Below are 23,333 nucleotides of genomic sequence, written 5' to 3'. Positions count from 1 at the left end.
CAGCTTACCTGACTGATAAAAGTATTGTACTGTGAGATTAATTTGACAACACAGAGCTCAGCCTGACAACTAGAAGAGCCTCTGTCGCCCCGAACCAGCCACCAACCACATATGCGCTAACCCATACATTGAAAATCGGTATATTATTTTTGCAGACTGCTGAATCACCTAAAATTGGTTAGATTTGTAGTGATGCATTATAGTTACTTAAGTAAGTGACTAAGCTGTTATTTATAAAGCGCCTCTCAAGAGTTAAAAATGCTACACAAAAAGACTGACAACAGTAAAATAAAACATAAGGATAATCATCGCCACACAAAGCAAAACGTAGTTCCGTTAGTTACATAATGACAAGAATTCACAACTAGAGACAACTATCGTGGATGCAGTAAAATCTGCAGCTGACAAAGCTGCATCCATATGAATCAGAGAGAGGTTTTGTTCCAGGGCCGCTGACATTTCTTGATTGCTTAAATCATTGCCCACGACTTTTGACTGTTTTTAAGAGATGTTGCATTGGTTGAGGAATTCCAAACCCGGCTTCCTGGTTTACGTTGTAGTCACAACCCCACCATGGTTGTTCCCAGATATATTACATGCCTCTGCTTACAGCTGACCCCACAAGACTAGTCTCATCACAATGTAAAAAAGAAATATTATTTAGAAGAACACACAACTAAAAAAAAAAAAAGACAAAGATATAACCCCAACTATAGCTACATCCAGAGACTAACAGATATAAAAAATAAATAATAAAACTCATTTGAAAACTATAAACGTATGAGATTTTAGATGTCAGTCTAAAAGCTTGCAACTGGGTTGGCAGCTTTTACACTGGGAGGAAGGTTTCCCCAAAGTTTGGGAACCATGGCAGCAAATATGAAGTCACCCCTTTTTTAAGTTCCATCAATGGCTAGAACAGCTAGGTTGTATGGCATGACTGACCTTGCCTTTGTTGTTAACAAACATGCAGGTAATGGACTGGACCTACACAAGGTCATCAGCAATAGCCTTGTTTCGGCATCAGATTACCCAAATAAAGTGTGACCAACAATACATAGGTAGTGTTTCATATTTCAGTTTGATGATTGAATGTTAAACACAGTTGTAGCTCTGTTGATGTTTCCAGCAACATGCAAAACAAAGTTAAATTCCATATCTGGAGAGACAAGCCATTAAAAGCTTACAGATTAAACACTGCCAAAAAGGTATTTTAAGCTTTAATATAACCATTTCTTTTTTTCTTTTTCTTTTCCTGTGGCACAACAGAGAATTTCAATGGATTTACAACACGATTCTTATTCAACATAATATGCCTTCTCCCCTCATCTCACTTTTGCTGTGCTCTTATCTAAAAACTGAGAGAACAAAATAAAAACATACAAATGGAACATTTTTTTTTTTTTTAAATGTACGTACTTTCGTGAAACGGGGATGGACTTGATGTCTTACTGTATGTCTACCTCAGGGAAGTGTATGGCTTTAGGTTGTCTTGCAAATGTGCCTGAATGATGAATGTTTACATTTTGCTCTTGGTGCGGAAAAGCTCCACAAATCAGCAGTCACAACATGTACATTTTGCAAAGCTGTACAAAATAGCATTGATTGTTAAATCTTCAGACCACAATATTGCACTCACGCACCAGGAGGTACTGCCTTGTGAAAAACACAGCTTGAATTTCAAACACGGGAAGAAGCGCTCCAAATGCAAGATTTTGCTTAGACTGGAGTCAATCTCAAATGACACATTCAATTAACGAACAGCAATAAGCATCAAGCCAAAAAAAGGTATACGCACATTTGCACACGCACACATACATTCATCCACATATATATGTATATATAAACAGCTGGCTTTTGTTATTTGACATGACTATCCATTACTGCCCTGCTGTGTGCCTTATGTGTCAGAACAATGACAGAGTGCCGCATAACTCACAATGCAGAGTTGCTGTGGGTTTGAAATGTAATAAAGAGTCTATAAGTAATGTGTTGACTACTTATTCACTAGGGCTATTTAATCCTTACAATGTATAAACATTTTTTTTTAAATATTAAACTGTCTGTTATGTCTGAAATACTTTGCACATTAGCTGAAATAAAAGGATATCTGGTCTGCCCTTGTGTTATATTGTTATTCCTTTAAAAATGTTTTTCTCAGTAAAGAATGGCAGTTTCAGATATAACCTTTGATCCCTCAGATTAAAATCAAGGCCTCTTTTTCACCAGTACATAGATTTAATTTTTTTTTTTTTTTTTCTCTTTTAAGTTCTTTTAGGGAATGACAGACATGCTGGGACAAATATGATACAGTCTTTATAGTGGTTCCATTAATCTTCTTTATCTTAATCTGAAATGCTTTTCATCACTGCCTTTTTCCTTTATCTCTTTAAGAATTATGCTTACAAAGTTAATATTACATCAAAAGGCAGAAAAGGTCCAAAAAGAGAAAAGAAAATTAAGATTAATATCCCCGTGTAGTTCATTTGTTGGGTGTTTCTGGTTGCTGTCCTTGTGTTAATGTTACAATGTTCAGCAGAGTTTAGCAGTCAGGTGATCTGATTGTTTTAGTATCTCTGTGCTGTACATGTCCAAGGCATGATTTACTCGAATCATCTCGCTGTTGTTGAGCTTGAGCCTATGCTTTAGCATACAGGAGAAGAGGTCCAGCTGGGGTTTACCAGGTGCAGATGGAGGGGCAAGGCGGTTAATCCGATCCCTAATGTCCAGTAGTAGGAGCATGACAGATGAGGATGAGTAGAACTGAGTTCCCTGTGTGTACGACTGGTTAACCTGCTGCACAGCACTACGGAGCAGGTCGGCATTAAAGCGCAGGCTGTAGCCGAACACTTGGATATCAGATATTTTAATGTAGATCTGCCGCTTGTTAGGGTCTCCAAGATCAACTGGACCCTGTCCCGTGTCATTGCGTAGGCCAGTTGGGATTTTAGCGCGGCTACGCAGGTAGATGTGCACCGTCTCAAAGAAGGTCTTCCAGCGGTTGCCCAGCAGGAGAGTCCAGTTGAAGCACTGAGAGTTCTGCAGTCGTACCTTTTCCCAGCGTGGATAACCATGTTCCCCAAAGGGCATGCTCCAGCCTTCAGAGTGGCTACCACTGAATGGGTTGACATAAACAAAGAACATGGGGTCAATGCTGCTATTTCGCATCTGGCAGATTTTCATCGATAGACCGATTATCATGTGGAGGTAGTCCATCCGGTTTTTGTTACTCTTGAGAGTCAGGGACATGCGCTTACGCCATCGAGGGTCAAAGAAGGTCTCTAGTCGGATCTCATTACTGATGAAAGTAGTGTGGATGTAGAGTCGGGAATCCATTTTCTGTAGCAGGTATTTGAGTTCCAGGTCCTGAAAGTCCAGATCAGTTTCAAAGCTGATGAACTGCTCGCTACGTTCTGAGTCCACATTCTGGGGCTCACAGCGACCACGGTACAACTTGTAGCCCTTGTTGCAGGAGCCACATTGTGAGATGTTGGCCAGGCTGCACATGGCACAGCTGTTGTTGCCACCTATGACACATGGGATGGGTCGCTGGCATAAGGTAACACCTGTGTGGCACACGCATGTCCTTTGGCTCTCCAGGAAGGTCCCCCAGAACCCGTTCTCGTTACAGTAGAGGAAAGACTGAACCCTGTTGAGCCACTGCATCACAGATCTAGAGAAAAAGGAGAAAGCAAACCAGGAAAGAAGCATTAACAGTGATCAGATGGAAAGTTCAAAGTCGTATCATATCGGCACTATCTGGTAAACCCATTTGTCATTAATTGTGTATGGTAATGGACTTGAAAATAAAACCTATCATTAAGTTAACTGGGATACTTTACTGTATCTCGAGTACGCTTGTACCTCGTAACCAGTTGACTTAACTATACTGAAATGAATGGACACTATTGGCTAGAAGGTATAAAAACACAGTGAAGAATCCAAAACTCAATGAAATTCTTTGTTAAATGGTTGGCAGCAATGTATACATGAAAATCATCTAGTCAGGATAATCAAGGAATAGGATAATTTCTTCCCTTCAAGGGGGAGGAGATGCGTTATTTCCCTCAGGTGGAAGGCATTACTTGCTATTCTTATCTTGTCTCTTCTTTTCCCCTCAGGCATCTTTCCCTGTCATCTTGACAGCACTGGAAATTCTTTTCAGACTGTAGGAGATGAATTCTGAATCCTGATTTTTCTGAGACGAGGGCTGGTCAAGGTTAACTTGACATGTTAATGAAGCTAAGGCTTAACTATGATGGATGGCATTGCATTCTCAGCAGGCCGGAAACCCCCCAAGCTATACCCAAAATGAGCCTGGAACAAATCACCTATAGCGGACAATGGATCACATTGTTTAAATCCACTAACTTTGGCTTCAAATTGAGGATGGCATCACGGGAAGCTATGCTATAATAACCATAATCTCATAAATCCTAGTTGCAGTTTAAGAAATGCAACTTGAAGCGTACTCAATAGCACTAACGTGTCCTTCATTCCCCTCACACAAAACATAACATCCAGATCAGTTTCAAAGCTGGATGTGGTCATTCTCCGCATTTAGAGGGGTTGAATCTTGCCAACCTTCTCCCTGGCAAAGTGTTTCATGAGTCATAAAGTTAGTTGTCTATGTGGACAAAAGCAGCTTGCCTTCAGTCTGAAGAGTACGTACTGTATTCTCTTTGTATTAAAACCGGCGAAGGAGAAACTGAATAGCACTGATCTATGATGATGTATGATAATATGTCTATTTTATAGAGAGTGCTATGCCTTTGTTGTATATTTAGTTTTTTTTTTTCCATGATCATTTTTCGAATGACTTCTGTGTCACACCAAATGTGTGACAGTTGGCAACCCTTTAATATGAGCTATCATCCATTTTATTTTATTATTTGACTTCATTTTTCCTTGTATTCATGCCCTAAATCCATGTGGTCTTTTCAACACTGTAACCCATCTGAACATGTCAATCACTGTGGGTTAATTTGTTTCATTGCAGACGTGAAATGTGCCTTGTGTGGAGCAGCTATTTCTTGAGGTTGTTTGCTTATGTGCACTAGTGTACTCATGTCTGCTTTTGCCTCTGCTCCTAGAGATGAGATGTGTTAATTCCCTGTTGCAGGCACTGTATTCGTGATTTTCATATCACGTTCTGTTGCCTCTCTGTCGTTTTTGCAGTTTGGCCTGGAGTGTCTTTAGAGAGATGAGTGTATCATGTTAGTTCCCTCCAGCGTGTGTTTGCTGTCCATTCCACTATGTATTCAAAAGGAGCTACTAAGCAAAGATGTGCCAATATACTGGTTTATTGAAACATTCTGATGGTAAGACGGCAGGAATTTTCATTACCGTCAAAACTGCGATTATCACCATTTTCCTGGGGCAGCGTGAAACCTGTCTTCTTTCACAGTTTTATTTTGATTAGCTCTAATGGAGGCAGAGAAGTCACAGCAGGATCAGCTAACTAGGCTCCACGTCTGTCTGTCTCTGAGCTCTAGCTACTTTGGCCGTTACTTGCTATGTTTACATTAGCTAGTCGACCTACTGAAGCATAGCAGGTGCATGCATTTTACATGACTGACACATAGGAGAAGAAAACTCGCCGCTTCAAAATAGAGCACATTCCATTCAGCCTCGCAAGTGAAAACAAGAATGGGGATACTGTACATAACATCTATAGATAAAATATTCTGTAATCAAAGTCATTTCTAATCAACTGCCTTAAACTTCTAACAACAAATAGTTTTGTTGTAACGTTTTAAGTGCTTTTTTGGACTACATCCCTTTAGGCTGTCTCGTCTCCTCCTGAGATAACACATTTCGCCGACAACACTATTGTGGTGGGCCTCATCTCCGGAAAAGACGAGACAGCATACAGGGATGACGTCCAAAAACTGACAGCCTTGTGTTGAGAGAACAATTTCGTCCTGAACTCCTCAAACACAAAAGAACCCAAAATAGATTTCCGGAGGAACAGTGCATACCCCAATCCTCTATACATAAACAAGGGCTTTGTGGAAAGGGCACATTGCTGAAGATCTCTTCTGGTCTACCAACACCACTGCAGTAGTTAGAACGGCACAACAGCAGCTCCCACTTCCTGAGGATTCTCAGAAAAACCAACCTTCAGCGGAAGCTGCTCGTGACCTTCTACTGCTGCTCCATCAAGAGTGTGCTGGCGTACTGTATCACTGACCTCTTTGGAGGACTTATTCAGCCTTTGCTGCCTCAGTAGAGCAGCCAACATATTAAAAGGCCCATCCCACCCTGGACACCATCTGTTTACTCTGCTGCCCCCTGGAAGATGCTGCAGGTCCATGAAATCACAGACAAACAGAGTCAAAAACAGCTTCTAGAACAGAGCCATACAAGAACTGAACACTGTCACACAGTGGCACCTACTTTCTACACTGACTATCAACACTTACAGTTACAGCTACACTCCAACTGTATTCCAACCTTTGGATGTTCACAACACTGCACAGATGTTTACGTTCTAACCGCATCTTAGTGTATTCCTTTGAACGTATTTATTTATTTTATTTTACATTTATATAATTAATAATTTTGTTTAAAAATTATTTTCTACGTTCAATTATTGTTTGATATGTGTGAATGCACAGTCAGGATTGTCTATTAATTTTGTTCTGGGCAATAAACAATTCAATTATTTTATTACATTCTATTTCACCCTATTCTATAAGTCCAACAAATCTATACACATAAAATAAAAACAATATACTCATCATACAGTCATGGTGGAAACTTGGAAGTCATTTTTCATCTTAGCTCTAATAGTTGTATTTCAGGAAAATGTTATGCTTATAAAGATAATGCAATTTTTTAAATTATTAGTCCACAATAACCATTCTGTGAAATTGTGACAGCAGCACATCCCTAATACTGAGTAACAACTCTTTGGGGAAACTTGTTTATTGAGAAGAAAAACTTTGATGCTTTGTGTGTTTTTATAGGTGTTTGGATTTTAATATAAGAGATGAAACTTGCAAATTCATTGTACATTAAGTAATTGACAAATATTACAACTTATTTCTTGTTCAACCGTTAATATGTGTGTGACACACTCGACATCTAATAATTCCAGATATTGTAGAGTACACAAAGATTTTCTTTATTTGTTTATTAAAAACAAATCCTCATTGGAATACAAAAGAGATTGGTTTCAGTGCCTCAAATATGAAACTATTCCCATTATTTTTATTGGCTATCTATTATTTCTTTGGACACAGGCACAGTCATAATGATCCCTCCTTTGAATTTATTTGCAATAACAATAATAATATCCCGTCTGAAATACTGAACTAAAACATGTTCTATCATATAACTGCCTCCCTCAATAAGCAGTTTGAGTACCTCATGCAGCTAGTCTAATTCTTGCCTTATTTATTTGTAAGGCAATAGCTTGTCTTAGATTTGCCATAGAAAATTAAATGAAAATACATTGGAATGGACGCTGTTTGTTTTCATTAAATTCAAGCGCACTTTGTGTTTGTAATAGGGCATTAAAACACCGCTGGTATTCAGATGACATACGTCATAGCTCCCTCCTACGTTGGTGCAAGGAGAAAAAAAAAGAGAGAAAGGGAACATCAAGCAGGATAATGGAATCTGCTTCTGATCAAAGAAAACAGAAAAAGAAAGTCTTACCGATGAGGCAAGTACATTTTATATGGTATTAACAATAGTGTGAGAGCGTATGCGACTTTTAATTCAGAAATCTCTTTGCGTTACCTCGCATTAAGTTTTGTGTTCTCTTCCAATATTTTGCGTTATCTAGCAATACGTTTAGCATTCTCTCTGATCCATAGAAAAAGGCTAAGACATTGTGGTATAGGATTATGCATTATGTAGTGTGATTGTGGCTGTGCTTTGGTGGTTATGATAATGACCGTGACACATTACTTTATAATGGGTAAAACACTAATGCAGGGGTTGTACGTCTAAAACAGCAATGGTTGTTCTGGCTGAGCTTTGAAGCTGCTGTATTCCTGAACTCCTGCGGTGTATAACTGTCTGTATTGTGTCACAGCTCGGCCTTTTGAAAGGAGCAATGAGCAATAAATGGATAATAAAAAAAATGTCACGCCATCTCTTTCTGTAGTATCCGCAGAGCGTTTCCCTAAGCTGACCGTGTGTCATAACATACTAACAGTTTCCATGGATCCGAGGGGGTTGGGGGTTGGGGTGGATGCAAAATAGATTGCGAGGCAATGCAAAAGTAGTTCATAAAAAAATTCCAAACCTGACCTTTCAGGAGCTCCGTATGGGAGAGAGAAATTCCCTTGATGATTTCATCAGACAGGATGCAGTACAAAACTAAATGCAAAAACTACGTTGGACTATGTTTAAGCGAGATCACAAAAGCAGTGTCATGTCAAAATCGATAGGAATTAGGGCAAAGTAATTCATCACATGGAGCGTACATTCATATTTGTAAATATGCTTGACTTGACATGAATAATTAAAGCCAATGCATAGTTGGGATGCAAATGATTTGGCTGGGAGTGAAGCTACTTCATATCTGTCACTATTAATCATTTATACCAAAGACAAACTGCTATGTTCATTCTACTTGAAGCAAGCTGCTATACTCATTACAGGAAATGCAATAGGAAATCCAATATAGTTCGGCTATAAAGTTTCCACTCAGTTATTGCGGTGAGTGTTCACAACAGGAATTTACGACGCTTGTAATGAATGTAGGCTTTGCGGCGAGGTAAAACCCAGAAAAATTATAAGGGTGTGATATGCAATTGTAATCATGGCCAGGCAACAATGCGTCTGACGCCCGACTTTCATTAGCTGATGTAAATATGTTTATTGACTGACCTGTTACAATATGTAATGCTGAAGAGGCTACATGATTTAAAACTTGAAATCTTTTTTGGAGAAGTTAAACTTGATAACATAAGTTTACATCATAATAATTGCAATTAGTAAAAGTAACTTCCTCTACTCTCCCCTACTTCTGAATCCATAATTTAATTAAAGTAAAAGCGTACTAGGACATAATAACAATAGGCATTATATGAATGCTTTAAGGCTCCATGTAAGGAGAACAAAAGAGGAGCTGGTTCATTAGCAATACATCACTCCACTGTGTTGTAGTGTCACTGGTGATTTGATAGGCGTGACTAACCTGTCACAACCATGTATTTACCCGTCCTCCCCTAACAGATGCACTGCTCCATCACCAGCTTTCAGGGACGCTCTGAAGATGGCATGATTCTGAATATGTCTAAGATGTGATGGTTAATAAGCCGCGGAGATCAACTGTGTTTCCAGCTTGTTGATCTGACACACAGTTGGCGGAATCCAAAATTGTGGTCTTGGTGGAGTAATATTAGATCCAAGTGATCACTGGGGCTTCCACATGCATAGCTCTGGGAATTTCCCCCAGTAGAGGACCCTAGATGGTGTTCAAACCACTGGCGACGTCAATGAACATGATTCTCTCAGTGCCCGTCCAAGTATGCGCAGAGTAGCAGGTGGTTGACAGCATCATCCTCCCCATTGTGGGCCTGATGTATGAACTGGAGGGGATCTAAACTGTCCCTCACAAGGGATCTGGCCTGCTGTCATTTAGAACCCTAGTGTGCCCATTCTTGGCCACTGGGGCTGGGATGCTTTTCACATCATCATCAGCACCCTCTGCAGCTTCACTGACAGGTTGAAAATGTGCTGGAAGGCCTCCCTGAGGAGGTTGGCACACACCTTGACAACACTTGGCCTCATGGTTTATGGGCCTTCAGCTTTCCATCAAGTCCCTCATCCACTGATCAGCTGTTATAGGCTGCACAGTAGAGAGGTGAAGGTTGGAGTCCCTGATGGTGATGGAGGCATTTTTCTCGAATCGGGGACAAAGGAAGAGATCGTCACGGGACTATATTAAATATAGATATGTATAGGGCAAATAAATATGTGATAAAAACGTTTGAACATAGTACTTCTCACTATACAGTTACATGAAACAATTGTTAGGTTTCATTAAACATTCTAATACGACAAAACAATAGTTTATACTAAGCGCTGTTCTTTACTTATCAGAGGGAGAGGGTTGCTGGGTTGTGACTCCTTTTTTTTCTTTTTTCTTTTTTTAATCTTAACCATCCCTGGAGCTACACATATATTTCCTCTCTGAGTGACAAAGGAACATTGGACCCTGGGAGAGCACATACTGCATGTAGAACTGGGGAATAAATGACCCTTTGTCATGTTCCCAAGATGTGCGATATACTGTATATCTGGGGAACATAGGACCCCTGGAACATAGGACCTTGGGAATGTAGACTCCTGGAATCATAGGAATGACCCAGCCAAGGAAACACTCTAGATATGACAGCTGCTGAGATTCTGAAACACAATGAAAGCTACTAAGTAGGGACTGTGAAGAATATGAGAATATGAGCCTGGATACAACATAAAAAACTGTTTCCTTAAAAACATTTGAGTCGCCACAGGCCTTTTGCATCCCCTCTCAAATATAACACTGCAGTCCATTATATGAAAACACAGCAGTATAGCGTAGTTTAGAACCCCTGTGTAAGCTATAGAGCGCTTACGAACGACTCAAACATGTATGCAAATCACACATGCACACAGATGTGAAAACAAACAAGTCCTTCATCTGATGCAAGACTATCTCACACAAGCAAACAAATAAACATGCTGCTCCTATTTCCAGTGCCATCAGGCCCCCTTGATGCACACTCCATGGAAAAAGAAGGGCATATACTGCGTCTCTTTGATAACACTTCAGAACAAACCTTTGCCAACTCTCACACGCAAATGTGGGTGTGCTTCTTTTCTGTCAGTGACTGTTGACAAGTGCTCATTTTAAGACCACTTGAATAAATATTTGAAGGATCCTTTTTCCATTTATATGGCGACATCCCCTACACAGAACCGTTGGGGGGATGTTTCGTGTGGCACACGGGAACTTTGCATATTTCGCATAGTGTTTTCTAATATTTGCCACAGCGGACGGGGAAATTCCTAGCAGTGCTGACACGACGGCACATCCGCAGCAAGGCTCTTAAGCTGAAACTGCAATAGGTGGTGACAGTTGTGTGCAATGACCTATCAAGAAAACTCCCACAGCTACATTTTCTTTTCAGACTGCACTGTGAAACACAAGAGTGAGCAAGAGTGCTTTTTGGCATGTGCAAGACTCAGCACTGAGTTGGCTGGATGGACAGAAACAACAGAGCCATAAGTTGAAATGTATAACAGCTGGCATCCTTACGGTGTACGTTTCAAGGAGCAACAATCTAAATTAAACCTCTGCGTAATTCCAGAGGAGATATGTCCCTGGAAAAATCCTTTGTGTGATACATTTTCACATCCGCTATTCCCACACTTGGAAAAGGAAATATCCAAAAATATCAACGTCAAAAACAGCACTTTTGCTTTATGTCGCAGAGTGAATCCATATCTAATTCCCACCACAATCTGGAGGTCATATCTCTACCCACCTCTCTCTAGGCATCTGGTGGTTGGGGTTGTGGTGACAACGGATGCTGAGGCCAAAGAGCTTGCGGGCAGTACGCTGGATCCTGAGCCGCTGGATCTCCAGGGAACTCTGAAGGAGCCTGTAGCGAGCCTGAAGGTCCCAGTCGCTGCCCCACAGGAGATGCACACTGCTGATGGGGAGGAAGTGAGTGGAGGGCAGCCTCTTCAGGAAGGACTTGAACTCATCTAGACGACAGTAAGGAATGGAGAGAGAGAGAGAGAGCAGATAACAAAACAGAGAGATAAGGAGTGGAGAGAGAAAGTGGTGGTGTGACAGAAAAGTGAAAAAAAAGAAGAGGAAATAAAAAAATATATTTTCTGACTTGGCTTGGAAGTTGTTAAGTTAAGATAAAATCGTTACCATTCAACATCCATTCATTTCACTTAATATGTATCTTAGTATTGTAGTTTTTAGTCAATTATCAGAACTTCTGAAGTAAAGGAGAGCAGATTATATGTATTCTCTAATTGTACACAGGTAAGCAGCTGTTACATTACACAGACATTTCCTTAGCAAGACTAAAACTTTCTCTTTGTTGAAATAGTAAAATAAAAAAATACGTACAGACAATCTTATCTGTGAACAAACCGGTGTGTGTGCATGCACATGATAATAGTGTTTGCTTTACAAAGCACTTATTTGTTCAGCCCTAATCCAGCTAAGCATACTGGGTAGAATTACAAACAAAACAATAAGCAGCAAACTGTTTGCAGGACAAAACAATTACATCTGTTGGATTTCTTTGGTGATACACACTTTGTCTGGAAGATGTCAATCTAAAATAGAGTGTGGCTCATGCAGCACATATCTCTCCGAGCCCGACTCGAGTCAGAGGGAGTAGTAACCGAGTCTGTCTGTTTTTCACGTCCGACCTAACCTGAGCTGGACGCAGTTAATGTAAGCTGAAGCACTGAGTTTGTGCTACCGGGTGCTTTGGTAAATACAGTAACTCCCTATGCAGATATGAAGGGCTCATGCTAAGCTAATGAATACACTTTAGTAAAGATTTAAAACAGCCTGTATTTTTGCTTCTTTTTTTTTTTTTTTTACCTCTGGTACTCTGTTAAAGGATACTTTACAGTAGAAGGAACTTATAACGTTTTAAAGAAATGCAGATAAGAATGTCAGCCCCAGTTTTTCTAACGTGGCAATGGTCAGTGAGCAGCCCAGATTCTGACCAATCTTCTTAATATATAGTTGTAAGTCTTTGGTTTACTTTTTCAGATTGCTTCTGTTGTTAGTATTTGCAGTGAATTGAAACCCTTGGTGCAGTAAACGCCCTCTGACTTTGTGAGCACTGCCTCAACAACTGTGTTCCCACCAGTGTCGCTCATTGCCCTCATGTTCCTCCTGCTGCTTTTGATAATTATTGCTTGTCTCCTCCACAGACAACCCGTGAGCCCAGCTCTCTGACCTTTTGTTTTCAACACTAACTCCAATTTTATTTTACCAACGATGTGCATGACAATGCTACTAACACTCCAGCAGCAAACACACAAGCAGAGGGAATATTTTATTTGGTGTGCTAATTAAGAAAATATTCACTCAAAGGACTCAGAGTAGCTCATTATTATCCCAGACAAAATAACTTAAGCACGCCGTTATAAATAATAGAACAATTCAGCAATGTCAGCAGGTTGAAGACAAAAGTAGTGCAAGGCAAAGCTGCCTCCGGGTACTGACTCAGGGTACTCACACTCTAATGCACTTCCATGTATATATTTGTCGTGGAGAAAAAAGGTAACATACAGAACGGACGCTACACTTAGAAGAAAAGATCCCCACATTCTAGACCTGTGCAGTAAGTCCGTGTTCTCCGAAAGACCTCTCCAAGACATTCTAACAGCATTAACCACAGTTGCTGAAAAAATATTTTTCAGACACAGCTGAGAAATGTCAGATCTTCCTCCTCTCTCCTCCCAGGCATGTCAGTGCTCCTTTTCTTCAAAGAAGCCAGATTCCTTCCCCTCCCCTGTTTTCAAAATTGCCATATTCCTCCACCCACTTTTTCAGAGATGTCAGGTCACCTCCCACACCCTTTTCCCTAAAAAAGATGGGTGTACCCAGCATCCAGTAGTCAAAAACGTTTGATTCCCTTACCAAAAGAATCCATTATCACATCATGCCAGTTCAACAGTTGCCGAGTGCTTTCATACAGGCTTCAAAGCCATCGAGGATCTCTTCCTTGATACAGCTTCCAAAGAGTTCACACAGTCCCTCGAATGGCTCTTATCTCAAGTCACCCAGCACCTTATCTCGAGATTACAGCCACCAGAATGCAACCCCACTTTACCTCTTGCGTAGGGTCCAAGATACATATTTAATTTGTATCAATCTAATATTACTGTATTCATGTAATGGTCCAAAACTTTATTCACCATTGAGATGTATGCAGTTTGTACCAAAAAATCCATGCAACATCTGCAGAGTCTGAGGAAAGGGTACGCAACCAAATCCAACTAGTTCGTATTCTTGTAGTAGCTGGTTGATTTAGGATCAAATGTATTCCAAACTTTTATTAAGTCAATGTGTAGGTGTAGAACATCTAGCTGGCGTGATCTTTTACAGATACAGGTGGAGCAATGTAGGAAAATACATTATGTGTACGAGCGGTAGATCATTCGTCATCTTCCTTTTTAAAAAGGAGGCCAAAAACATTCCTCCCAAAAGGAAACATAAGTATTTGAAGAAGAGGGACTGTTTGTAATTGCTATGAAGATGAAAAGTGTCTTGACAGGATGTATCTAATTTTCTTACCATTTGACTTTGACTAATAGTGGATAGGGTTGGTAATTTTGTGATTTTTGGAAGAGCTCTTTAAAAAAATAATTAACTGGCTTGACTGTCAAAATGTAACCAGACTATGTCACTGGATGATGAAAAGCATGGCTTTAATAAATCACTTGTGCATCATCCAATCTTTCATATAAAGGAATGTTGAGTTTAATATTATTGGACATTAATTGTTCCCTGTTGTTGTCGCTACATACAGTTACCAAAGACAAAGTGATGACATTTGTACAAATGTTCCAAAGAGACCCTGAGAAAGTTATTAATTCCTTTATTTCTTCTTTTGGTGAGAGTGTGAAAATTTGTCATCACGGCCAGAAATACATTTATATAAATCCTTCTTTTTTTTTCTCGGCCTCTTCGTGCTGCACCTTTTCCCAGACTTCCTGCACTCAGTGACCTCCATGACTCACATTAACTTTCTATGGTGCATAAATATATTTATCTGTTGCTGGCAGGTTTTATTGGGACACTTTTATATCATATCAATAATAGATAAACAAGGTGACTTGCCATGTAACAGCTGGGGACTTGCTATGCTTTTTTTCCCCCACTGTGTCTAATATTTTACGCCCCCCCCCCCCTTTGGGTCAGCATTCAATGAAAACGGATACATTTGTATGGGAGAGAAGATTACTTGCGATGACATTCAAGCATTTGACATTTAAAAGTTGCCTTTTCTTTGCTGTCATTCATTCCTTATAAACAACAAAAAACAAAGTAACAAAACAGGTTATTTGTAAGTGCATTACAAAGAGGGTCCATGTGAGTGTTTCTCTGATCTATTGCCAGTATGTAAACCACACTGCAGTTAAGGAAAGGCCATCGTGATGGCTAAAGAAAATGTTTACCATTGGTTGGAGACAGGAAGCAAACTGCAGTCTTTTGTTTCAGAATCATAGACCGCACACAATTAGTGCACGTAGTCACCGTGACATCTCCTATTGTGTTGAAGCCTCGTGTTCTATGTTCCATTTTTCATTAAATGGGACCATAATTTAATAAATGAACATCATGCTGCATTAAAGAAGACTTGAAACTAGCGATTGGGATCATAAACATTACAGGAAAATGTTTACTTAGGTAATAAATCAAGTGATAAATAGAGTCATTTTCTCATGGACTTCTATACAAATGTTCTTCTTTTGCTCAATTTGCGGAGTAGCCCCCTGCTGGACATTTCAAAGAATGCAAGTTTAAGGCTCTACCGCTTTGACCTAAGCTTGACCTTTTGTAGCACTATGACATTTTCACACTACTTTCTGCAGTGAACATAGGAAATGACATGTTCTATTAATTATGTAGATTTGGCAGTGAGCAAGGAAGGACTAAGCTGCAGAATTATGAAATGTGTTCTTAAATAATCTTCAAGCAAAAAAGGGAAATTGCGAGATTATGATATTAACCTTAATTGACTGTGCATGTATGCCCTTTAATAATATGCACTTCAGATTTAGGATAACTGAATATGTCAGGGATTATTCCCTTGCAAAATAGTATAAAAAGAAAAACTAAAACCTATACAGCTATATTCATACTGTCATGGTAAATAAAAATGGATGAATTTCAAGCTTACCAGAGTTTTCAAAGTCTTTATAAGAGGTTGCCCAGGACTCAGACATCCCCAACAGGGTGTTCTCCATGATCTGGATGTCGGTGATGGGACAGTTGCATTGGGGGTAGTCCTCGGCGCACTGACAGATGCACTGGTTGTTACTGCACACGTACTCTCCCTCTCCATTGCACATGATGTAGCTCAGGGCTGACTGGACAAATTTCTCCTGCAGGTATTCTGGGAAAATCACCTGAAGACCTGACAGAGAAACAAAGGAAAACATGTGAGGTTTTAGTTTTATAATTCTCTATTGTCGAATGTGACATAAAGTACAATTCAAGAAAACTTGTTTTTGTTCTTGTTTTTTTTCTTCATGTTGGAAATTGGTGAAGCATTTGGATAAAAAAAGAAATGTGAAATGTGCAGCCTTTAAGCTTTTTATATCATGAAAGTGCACCAAAAAATACACTAAAACAAAACAACAAAACTGATTAAATTAATCTGAAAAGTGACGAGTGACATGAATAACCTTTTCATCATTATGTAATTAAATGTGTTCTTGTGCTCAGAGTAAAAAGTGAAATGGAAAAAAAGAGAGTCAGTATTACTGGTATCTTTTTATATATAATACATACAGTAAATATATATATATATATATATATATATATATATATATATATATATATATATATATATATAGTCAACACAAATGTGAGAAAAAGGTTACCATAATGGAATAAAGCGGCAGTGAAATGGTAAACTGCCTTTGTGTTATAAGCACTCATTTATTTTTCTGAAGGATGTGCTTCAAAGCTCGACTATGTTGAACTTGAGCTGCCTGTTCTGTGGCGGGTCACTCATGATGTGCCAACGTATAACAGTGATTGATGCCTGCTCGCTTGTGCCGTGTTGGTTTATTTAGCACGGAATTTGTTTTTGCCGTGTACAATAAGTGTATCCATTTGTATTTTACTTGTGGTTTTTACACTTTGCAACATTCTGCTAATTATTCGCTGATGGCAAAAAGCTGAATTTGTAGTCTGGGTGCCAATTTGGGGCTGAAGAAGAAAATACCTGTTCACTCTCACCACTGACAAGGTATTTATAATTTTTAGACTCCGAGCCAATCCATATCTCACCCTGGGGATCTCATAGAATTGAAGCTTGAACAGCTAACAGTAAGGCATTTTTTTTTTCTTCTTCAGTCCAGGCCCGAGGAAAATAAATCTCTAGCTCTACAAGCCACTGGATTGGAAAAGGACTAAATAGATTTTTTCCTTCTTGTATGAAACAGCATCTTGGTGAGGCAATATTTTCTTAATAGGTTTTACTTGAGCACAAACAGTGTTTCAGCAGAAAATATGCAGCCAGGAACCAGAACATAACATGTTATTGAATGATGAATGATTGCATTATTTTTTCCGCTCACGTATTATTTTCTCTTCGGGTGAAAATAGGAATCCATTTATGCAAAATCAACATAATGTAGCTGAAATAAAAAGGCAGAGCCTATAATTTAATACTGTACACAAGAATAATTTCCATGGCATTGTCATAGAGTTGAATGGTTTCTGGCCAATTAATGCTCCTTATTTTCAACCACAACAAACACTAAAGTGAAAACTGTGCGTGATTTAGAAGCAAATGAACGTCTTAATATGTGGCAAGACCTTGGCTTTGAAACATAGGACAACTTCAACATGCATAACGCATAACGAAAGGTAACACGTACTGCGATTGGGTAATTCATGCGGCAATGTTTGTCAATTTGATGCGAAAAGTCTAGTCATATTTGCATATAATGATGAAATCGGTTCAAATAGGAGGCTACCGCGAAACAAACCTTTTACTTCTGCATGTATTCAGCACAATAACTCTTTCAACTGCTCTCTATACTAAACAACATTTCCTTGTGTACCTCTTTTTGGATATCAGTAAGATCCCTTCTCCTCTACGCCTCTTTAGAACCGTTGCCCATCAGTGACGACGGGAACAGAAGGAGGGCGGGAGTAAAAAAAGGGGATGGATGGATCATGTCTGACCACAAAAGAGTTGAGTTGCACCGGGCTTTTTCTCCATCAGGCCTGTCTACGGCCACTGGATCCAATATTCATTTAGCTTGATGTATTCCTGGGCTTGAAACTTTAATGTGATTTGTGGGAGAATCCAGATGGCAAGTTCACGGATCAACGCTGCTTACTGACAGTGCTGGTGCCAGCGGCCGGGTGCACAATAACACCGAGTGCCTCAGCCCTCCCTCTTTCCCTCTGCTGTCTAACCATACCTCATACCCCCAACCCTACCATCAACACACACACACACACACACAGGTTTTTCTTCCTCTGACATCATTGTGTTGGTACCAGGAGATTGCAGGAGGATTCGTTGGGGATGCTGACATTCGGCTCGGCACTATCAGTCTTGCAATCTATTGTTTTTCCACTCTCTCTTCCTCTCAATGTTTCAGTCCCTTCTCTTCCCGAGCCTCCCTTGCTCTACCTCGTACTGCGTCTCTGTACACATCTCCTCTGTCTTACTTCATTACACTCACTCCTACTCCCACCACGCTCGTGCGCATGCCCCTTGACTCGTCCCTCTTCATCCTTTGGCTCTCATTCCCTCCATCAATCACTCTCCTCATTCCCGTTTCTTCAACTCTTCTTCTCTCCTCTACGTTCTCCTACCGAGCACGCACTCAAGTATTGGAAATTTGATGTGTTGTCCTCCCACTCTAGTGTAGAAATGATGTCATGCAATAAAAGTAAATCCATCAACATTTGTTAGTGCAATGGGGAACGAGTAAGAGAATTGGAGCCCTTGGGCCAAAAATGAAATGAGAAACTAATCAGAGTAAAAAAAACATTTATCTTTGTGACTATCCAGGTTTTTGCTTTGTTAGTGCAGTGCCATGTGAACACATTGACAATGACAGGCCATAAAGCTACAGTTTATATGGCTCTGACGCAGGTGTTTGTTGAGAAAGACACTAGAAATTGGAGCAGGGAGTTACATTTATCATCATTAAAGAGCTGCTGATTAAATAAATAGTTGCATATTGGAATTCCTGTGTAGCCATTTGATAACCTGCAACTTCATGCTCTGTCAGTGCACATAATTCACCGCAACCCTTATGCCTAGCTTGCTCTAAATAAATAGCACCTCAAAATGGCAGTTAATCTGACTGCATACATCAGAGGCTGATATATTTCCTTCACGTACGTCGGAGGATATAGGCCCCTCAAACACTCTATGAATTCTAAAAACGGAGAGCCTGCAACTGGAACTTTTGCCTTTGCATTATGTCTCTTTCTAGTGTGCTCTATTTTTACATGGTGATAGATGGAGAGTGTAGGCCACAACTGAGGCTTGTAACTGCCTTGGCACGCAGTTGCCTGCTTATTGCAATGCCACGCTCCGCCTCATAAGTTACAGTTTCATTAAAGATTAATTGACCATTGTGTGGCCGCAATTTCGCAAAATAATCATTACTTAATCCACTGGTGCAATAAAGTGCATTACTTGAATGGTGGCATTAAATTACCAGTGGAGGTTATCGTTGCAGCCATGATACAAAACCAAAGACCTCTGAACTGGAAGATTGGCTGTTTCTCTTTAGCCCAGGCCGCCCTGCTGATCCCTGGACACTTAAAACAGAAGGGGCATATAGCTTTAAGATTTGCGGCGTTGGCCCATTTCACACAAGAGCTCCTCTTCCACAAGTATGAGGTAAAGGTGCAGCTAAAGTAGCTATTTATCCACTTTTCATTCCTTTATATAAAGCGCTTTCGGTCTTTGACAGCGTGTGTTGGGCCTGACAGAGGATAACATGTTCCACTGGAGCTGTTCTCAGATCTCAGAATATGTTTGCATTTTTCTAAAATTCTCAATGAGGTGTACTTAGCATTCAAATGGGTAATGTGTTGCCGTGTTGAGTAGATTATCCTAGATTATCATAAGTGTTCCGAGCACGCTCGAACAGGACTGTCGACTCACAATTTTGTTGTACAGTTTTACTGAAGTATTTGTGTGTGGGAATAATTGTTTGGGACAATTTTAGTCAATATTTCCATCTCAAATGTGTCCAAAGTGCAGCACAAAGAAGAGTTAATTTCACCCCCGAGTGCTCTGTTTTCTTTTTCGGGGATTTTTTAAGGTACATTAATATTTAAGCATGCATATATTTGAAACAGCAAAAAAACAGAGTAGTGGCAAATCCCATTTCCTAGAACATATTAACATACAAGAGCCTGCATATGATTATGTGATACACACCGCTCTATCTGCGTGGAACAGAAAGACTTGCTGAACACAATGTGTTTCACACAATACCTCCGTTTGGCGTTAGCTTCCAAGAAACTCACTTATTCATATTGTTAGCACAAAAAGCAAGCAAGGATACAGGTGCAGTAATCACTGTAAAAGCATTAATTACATATAAAAATGGAATTGGCATTCAGGACTCCTGCCTCCTGAAAAGAGGGAATTGCTGAAATTGCAGGTTGAAGCAATTGCTGGATTGAGGGCAGGCGCTGGAGAGGTAGATGAACTCTCCATGGTGCTGAGTTATTGCCAGTTGTGCTTGCACTCTGGACACAGACACACAAGTGGAGTCAGAGTAAAAATAAGTTAGAGATTACTTTTCTTGTTATTTTTCCCCGTGTGTACAAGTATTGTGAATGCAATGTTCTTTCTACTTTCAATAATGCCCTCAAAGGGTTGCTACTCGAATGTGGTAACTTTGTTCCGAATTAGCGATATATACTCTCAAACACAGCGGAGATTAAAATATGTGATTGTGTGGTTACTGTCGGCTGCTTGTGCACTACAGTGGCACAGTTCAAGCTGTTCAGTCATGTGCCGCCACGTGTCCCCTCATAGCAGAAGCAGTAGGTTCTCAGCTGGTGACATATCGTACTAGTGTTTCACTTTCAAGCGCACACACACAGAAACACATACACATATGGGAACGCGTACACACACACACACACACACATCGCATGCTCTTGCAGAAATCACATGTTTTACAAGAACCCCGGAGAGTGGGAGGAGACGTATGACAAGCCCTGTTATTTCCAATTCAGCTATAAACGATACAACTGCCCTCAAAGTGTCAAAATGTGCTGTATACAAATCTCGGATCAAAAGCCCAGATTTATCACAGAAATGACATAAAACTTCACCAAATACAGAAATAATGTTGATCTCTTTGTACGTTTGCTTTACACTCTGCTGAAAAGAAAATAATCGGCTGATTCAAAAATTGAGAGCCAAAGTACACACGCTAGATGCGTTTTTGCCTATTATGCTATTTAAATATTCAACTTTTAAGACAGTGTGCATAATCTTATTGGCATCGCACACACATTATGATTATATAATAATGCATATAATAAATGCCCATTGAATGGCTGATGACAGTTAGTATTGTTACCATTCTAATGGTTGAGAATTTATAATGGCGTCATACACTGAAGTATTATTAATTATAATAACTTTATAATGACAGTATTCCAACTTTGTGCACACATTCGAACCAACGAATACAAAGTGTTTTTGCAAACTGTTCAATACTACAAGGGCCCTTCTAAATACAAAAGAAGAATAAAATAGAGAAGCTTCCCCCCAATCAATTGATGAAACACAGTCTGTCAGAGAGAGAAGAAATACTGAGATGGCAGCCTGAAGCTGGCAAGAGTGAGTGGAAAAGGAGATTTATGGTCATACTGGCCCAAATGGAAACTCACTCCTGATTGACCACTACCAATTGAAAGATGACCTTCAGGTCAACATGGAAAGATTTCATCAGGTACTCTGGTTTTTTTAGAATGTTAGAGAGACGTGACAAAATGTGTGCTGCCATCCATCTTGATGGGAATGATCCCGCGTTATCAGTTCTCAGTGGGAAAAGGGGAGCGTGTTTTCATAAAGAAAAACGGTTACCTTGGTACAATGCATGGGCCTCGCCACTACTGTGACACGAGATAGAGCACAAGTTAACCCATGACTTCTAAGTGGAAATAACTTTTAGATTAGGAAAAAGAAAAATAGTTAAAAACCAGACCGTGTGTCGTGTCTGTGTATGGAGAAAGATGCAGAGGACGGGAGAATGCAGCTGAGCAAAAGAGAAGATGATGAAAATGCCTCTGTGTGTTTATTGTTGTGCTCCTCCAACATTTGCTCTCCATGTTTCGCACCAAAGGTTTTTCTTCAGTAAATGATTCTCTGGTAACCAAGAACATTGTGTTTACTGATATACTTTAGTCTCCAAATCAATTTTTCAACAAGTCTGTCATCAAAAACAACTTAATTGATTTGTATGTTTGTTTGTCTTCCCCATGGTGTTTGCTGCGTTTCTACTTGAAAAGAGGGACAGGAATCGAGCGACAGAGCAATGAGTATCTAATTCATCACTCTCTGCACGACTTGCCTACAGGGCCAGTTTAATTTATTTTCACTTCACCACTTTGAAAACTGTTGGCTCAGGCTATTCTAACATATTCATAAATCTTCCAAGATAGACTCATGGCTCTTCCAAGATAGGCTGTTGAGGAAACTGGAGAAAGAGAAGAAGAGAGAAAGCATGTGCTGGGGATTGAAAGAAGCAAATTAGTTGGCTTTTGTTTTGGTGCTAATTTATGACAGCCATATCGGAGGTGATTGGGTCTTTGCAAGGTAATGGCTGCTGGAGGTTCCAGGGCATTTTATCTTTCTTTGGCCCAGTACATGTATCCAATTTGCTATTTTCAATCCACAGTACGTGTTTTCTTTATTTGTGTTGGCTATATACCAGAACCAATCTTCTGCCTAGTATAAAGCCCCTGCTGCTTTGCTATTTAAAAAATACCACCAATTCAAATGTCATAATCAATGATAAATACTAACAGGTGGAAGGAATTAGGGTATGAAGAGAAAATAAAAATGTGACTACATTCTTCCCTGCCACCTGAAACATATTGTTTACGAAGAGAAAGTGAGAATCCCGCAAAAAAAACAATATCATCGGGGGTTTTTATAGCTTTAGTCTGGAGAGAGGACAAACAAACAAAGGACAATTAATGTGGTAGAAAAAAAGTGTATTTTAATCCAAATTGTAGTAAAGCTAAATACTGCAGATATTTAATTTGGATTTCATTTAATAAAAACAATTCTATGTTCCAATTAATCAAAAAAATCCATAAGTAATTTAAGAGTGGGTTCACATTAATGGCTTTGGCCCTGATCATTTGTTATACAAAATAGGCACATTACATCATGTTCAGAGACACAACTGTGTGCAAGGTTAAACTGTAATTTATGTTAGGTGACAAGAGGAAGACTGGTCCAGGATCAATGAATTCCTCTTGCATGCCCACAAACAGTCTGTGCTGATAACACAGTGTATCCTGAAGCCCTCTGGTGCTGTATTTATCTGCCAATAAAGCCGTGCATAAAGTACGCACTATGACGCTAAACATGCAA

The 23,333-nt window shown here is 39.7% G+C and overlaps 1 protein-coding gene across 1 annotated transcript in view; it reads right to left on the bottom strand.

Annotated features, from left to right (window-relative positions):
* Positions 1-1,347: 1,347 nt before the first annotated feature.
* The window catches only part of brinp1 (bone morphogenetic protein/retinoic acid inducible neural-specific 1), a 104,325-nt gene continuing 82,339 nt past the window's right edge, over positions 1,348-23,333 (bottom strand). The window contains exons 6-8 of the mRNA XM_029444373.1: positions 15,897-16,133; positions 11,493-11,715; positions 1,348-3,673 (exon numbers count right to left, since the gene is read on the bottom strand). Coding sequence (XP_029300233.1) covers positions 2,533-3,673; positions 11,493-11,715; positions 15,897-16,133 — 1,601 coding nt within the window. The 3' untranslated portion in view covers positions 1,348-2,532. The remainder of the gene's footprint in view (positions 3,674-11,492; positions 11,716-15,896; positions 16,134-23,333) is intronic.

This window comes from Cottoperca gobio, chromosome 12, assembly GCF_900634415.1.
Source record: "Cottoperca gobio chromosome 12, fCotGob3.1, whole genome shotgun sequence".
In the NCBI taxonomy this organism is placed as follows: Eukaryota; Metazoa; Chordata; class Actinopteri; order Perciformes; family Bovichtidae; genus Cottoperca; species Cottoperca gobio.
This window is presented reverse-complemented; position numbering and strand designations above follow the sequence as displayed.